The sequence below is a fragment of the Poecilia formosa genome, unplaced genomic scaffold, assembly GCF_000485575.1.
Source record: "Poecilia formosa unplaced genomic scaffold, Poecilia_formosa-5.1.2 Scaffold99, whole genome shotgun sequence".
NCBI classification, from domain to species: domain Eukaryota; kingdom Metazoa; phylum Chordata; class Actinopteri; order Cyprinodontiformes; family Poeciliidae; genus Poecilia; species Poecilia formosa.
Window position 1 is genome coordinate 1,850,418 of NW_006800038.1, and position 3,349 is coordinate 1,853,766.

A 3,349-nucleotide genomic window follows, 5' to 3' on the forward strand; every position below is an offset into this window, starting at 1 on the left:
AAAAGAAGTGGATGAAATCCCGCTCATTAGTTCGTTGTTTAAAGCGAATGCAGGTGTGCTGGTGGAACTCCATTAGGGCCATAATGAGGAACTCAAGCTCTACATTACCTGCAGATAAATTAAACTGATTGAAGTGTCTACTATTCTTAGCGGGATTAAATAACTGATTGCTATGGTGACATGGTTCCAAGATGCACATTTTAAATCAGATCTACCTACTGTAGTCATTGGAGAACTCGACGGGCACATAGACCAGGCTGCCTGTTTTGGGCCACATGCAGCCCTTGGCAGTACATGGGTCGGCATTCTTGACTGAAGGATCAGGTATGGCAATGTCGTCATGCAGAATGGGTGTTTCTGCAGCAAAACAGAAAAGCACAGAAAAAATCCACTTGAATATATTTTAAAGAAAAGCAGAAATTATAAACGTCAACATTCCTGTGCGAGGCAGAAAGGCGCTATACCTTGTTTCCACATTATCCACCTAATTAAATCCCATATTTGCACAGGCAAGTTAATTGGGACCGTTTCAAAGTTTCGTTTGAAAATGTGGAAATTTTAGTGATTTATTTAATCCATTCTTTTTTCAAACATGCAGCCAAAAAAAGATATAAGCCCAGATGTCTGAAAATCTTGCTGGATATGTGAGCCTATATCCAGAACCGTGCCGTCAAACTATGCTCGGGCTTTTAGCTTGCTTTCTTGGTATTTATGATTTCATGTGATCTATTTTTAAAACAATTTAATTTTCCTTTAATTTAGCGATGAAACTACAATAAATGGCAACAACTAATTGGAAAAAAAGAAGAAAACTTTCAAAATATTTTTGGATAAATGTCAGACAGGTCGGTATTATTTAACTCACCAAAATCATCGTCAGTGTCAACCGGTGCATTCTGAAAAATACATTAACTGCACAGTTAGCTTCACTGCTAATTAACTGTTTTAAAGCAAGATTTATGTTTCAAAGTCCCACTTTTCAGCTTTATTGTGAGCTACATTTAAGCTTAATATCTACATGAATTTGGAAGCTCCCTGTAACATCACTCATCAATCAGACATTTTGAACCTTGAACATGATTCACAGGACATAAAACGGAGCCCAAACTCACTATCCCAAACTTACCAGAGACACATTTGCCACTGAGAGGAAGAGGAAGAAGAGAAAAGCTGAAATCATGATGGCATTCACCTATAAAGCAAAAAATAATCAGTTTACTATCAGTGAAATGCATGTTTGGGAAATGGCAAGAGATATATAAAAAAAAATTTGAAAAAAGGACAGTTTTAGGTTATAAAAGCTAAACATTTACAACTTTGGCCAAAGAAAAGAGCCAATTATAATTTGACAGAGAAGTTACCTGATGCAGCAGGAATCTGTTGCAAGGATGCAGCTGATGCTCTGCTCCTCTCTGTTTATAAGCAGCTCACACAGGATGCAGCTGAGGCTTTGTTTGGTTTCTGATTGGCACATTTTACATAAGACTGGGCCAATCACAACGTCAGGTAACAAACCAATGTCTAAAGTTAAATAATGACTCATCACCAACTACCAGGGGCGCAGTTACAATGTTGAAACACTATATATGTACATATATATGTACATTTATCACTAAGTGTTTCAACATTCTAACTCAGTTTCAAGTGTTTCAAGTTAGAAACACAGTAGGTAGACATTAAAAATAGTAAAAAAAAATGTAATGTTTGACTGTTAGGACAGGACAGGGTGAAAGAATGCATCAGCTTCATAATTCAACTGCGCATAGTTCCACCTTCAGCAACTCTATGTCTAAATAGTTATATTTAGTGTCTTTGTTATGAAGAAATTCTGGACCAGTTATCCTCACGATGTTGCAAAGTTCACAGAAATTTGTTTCTGCAAAGTTCTCTCAGCCATGTTGGTGTTTTCACTTCTGCTGTTGGGAAATATGTTGTAGTGGCTGAAGAGCTGAGTCAGACTCTGGTGAAGTACTTGGCTGAATCTCGCATAAGAACAGGGACTTGTTTGAGTCAATACCCAACTTTTCATCAGAACTGACAAAATCACATGTGGGGTACCGCAGGGTTCCATACTTGGACCCCGTCAGTCTATGTCATGCTCCCACTAGCTCAGATTATAAGTAATAGGATTAGTTATCATAACTACAGATAACAGCTCGACATTACGATGTCTACAGTTGACCATGGACTCATTCAAGAGTCATAACTTTTTTCAGTTGAACAGAAACTAAGCTTAAGTAATTATTTTTGGGAACAAAGAGTAACGGTCAAGAATCAGCATACAGCTTCAACTATTACAACAAGAAGCTACTGATCAGGTCCAAAATCTGACTCTGACTCGAACCTTCAAAGTCACATAAAGACAGTTACAAAGTCGGCCTTCTATCACTGGAAGAACATTTCCAAGATTAAAGGACTAATGTCCCAGTATGATCTAGAGAAGCTCTATCATGCGATTATCTTTAGTCACATTGATTACTGCAACAGTTCCTTCACAGGTCTGCCTAAAGTCGGTTGTTTTTAAGCACTTTGAACTGACTTATTGCTTAAATGTGCTTCACAAATAAACTTGACTTAACTTAAATAAAGAAGCAGGGTTTAATTAAATAAAGTGTAAATAACAACCAAAGTCTTCTGATAATGAAATGATCAAGAAAACATAAAAAGAGTAATTGACATTTTGCAGTAAGAGGAAGGCAGAGATCTAAAACACAGTTACCTACTATAAAACTAGTGCTACTAAGAATTAAGCAGAACAAAAACCCATTTACAATCACAACAGTATAATGCTGTTGCATGATTATAGATTTAACCATAAAACTCATTAAAATGTTTTAAAATTCATCAGAGCTGCACATTTGAATATCTTTCATGTGCTGATGAGAAAAACTGAAACCAGTAAAGGGTAAGTGAGTAGACTGCACCAATGATAAAAAAAACTAAACCGCAAAGACCAGCAGAATGTCTTGATCATGAGCAGATTTGGTTCTAGAAGTTTTAACCACACAATTTTCTGCAACGCCATGCTTACATGGTTAACTTTAAAAGGTCTGAACAATAACTATTCAGTCTCATCACTATATTAAAAAATAAATACAGTCTGGCATATCACAATGCTTAACGCTAATTTTAATTACTGTAAAATTAATGAGTCAAATGTAATTATCTAAAGATAGGCTCACTTGGAAGCCAATTAACAGACTTTGCTGTGGTTCAAATTAAGTTTAAATCTGCCTTCAAACAAAGTGCGACCATTTACCACAGATTCAGTTCAGTCAGTAGTCATCATGAAGTTACTTATCTTAGTAGCTTAATTAAGCTTTTAATCTCTGCTTTATGTCTAAAATTT

General features: G+C 36.1%; 1 protein-coding gene across 1 annotated transcript in view; it reads right to left on the reverse strand.

Moving 5' to 3' along the window:
- Window positions 1-1,405, reverse strand: part of LOC103142699 (high choriolytic enzyme 1-like) — a 10,824-nt gene extending 9,419 nt beyond the window's left edge. Inside the window, exons 1-5 of the mRNA XM_007558863.2 lie at window positions 1,362-1,405; window positions 1,127-1,192; window positions 866-896; window positions 220-357; window positions 1-108 (exon numbers count right to left, since the gene is read on the reverse strand). Coding sequence (XP_007558925.2) covers window positions 1-108; window positions 220-357; window positions 866-896; window positions 1,127-1,180 — 331 coding nt within the window. The 5' untranslated portion in view covers window positions 1,181-1,192; window positions 1,362-1,405. The remainder of the gene's footprint in view (window positions 109-219; window positions 358-865; window positions 897-1,126; window positions 1,193-1,361) is intronic.
- Window positions 1,406-3,349: the final 1,944 nt, after the last annotated feature.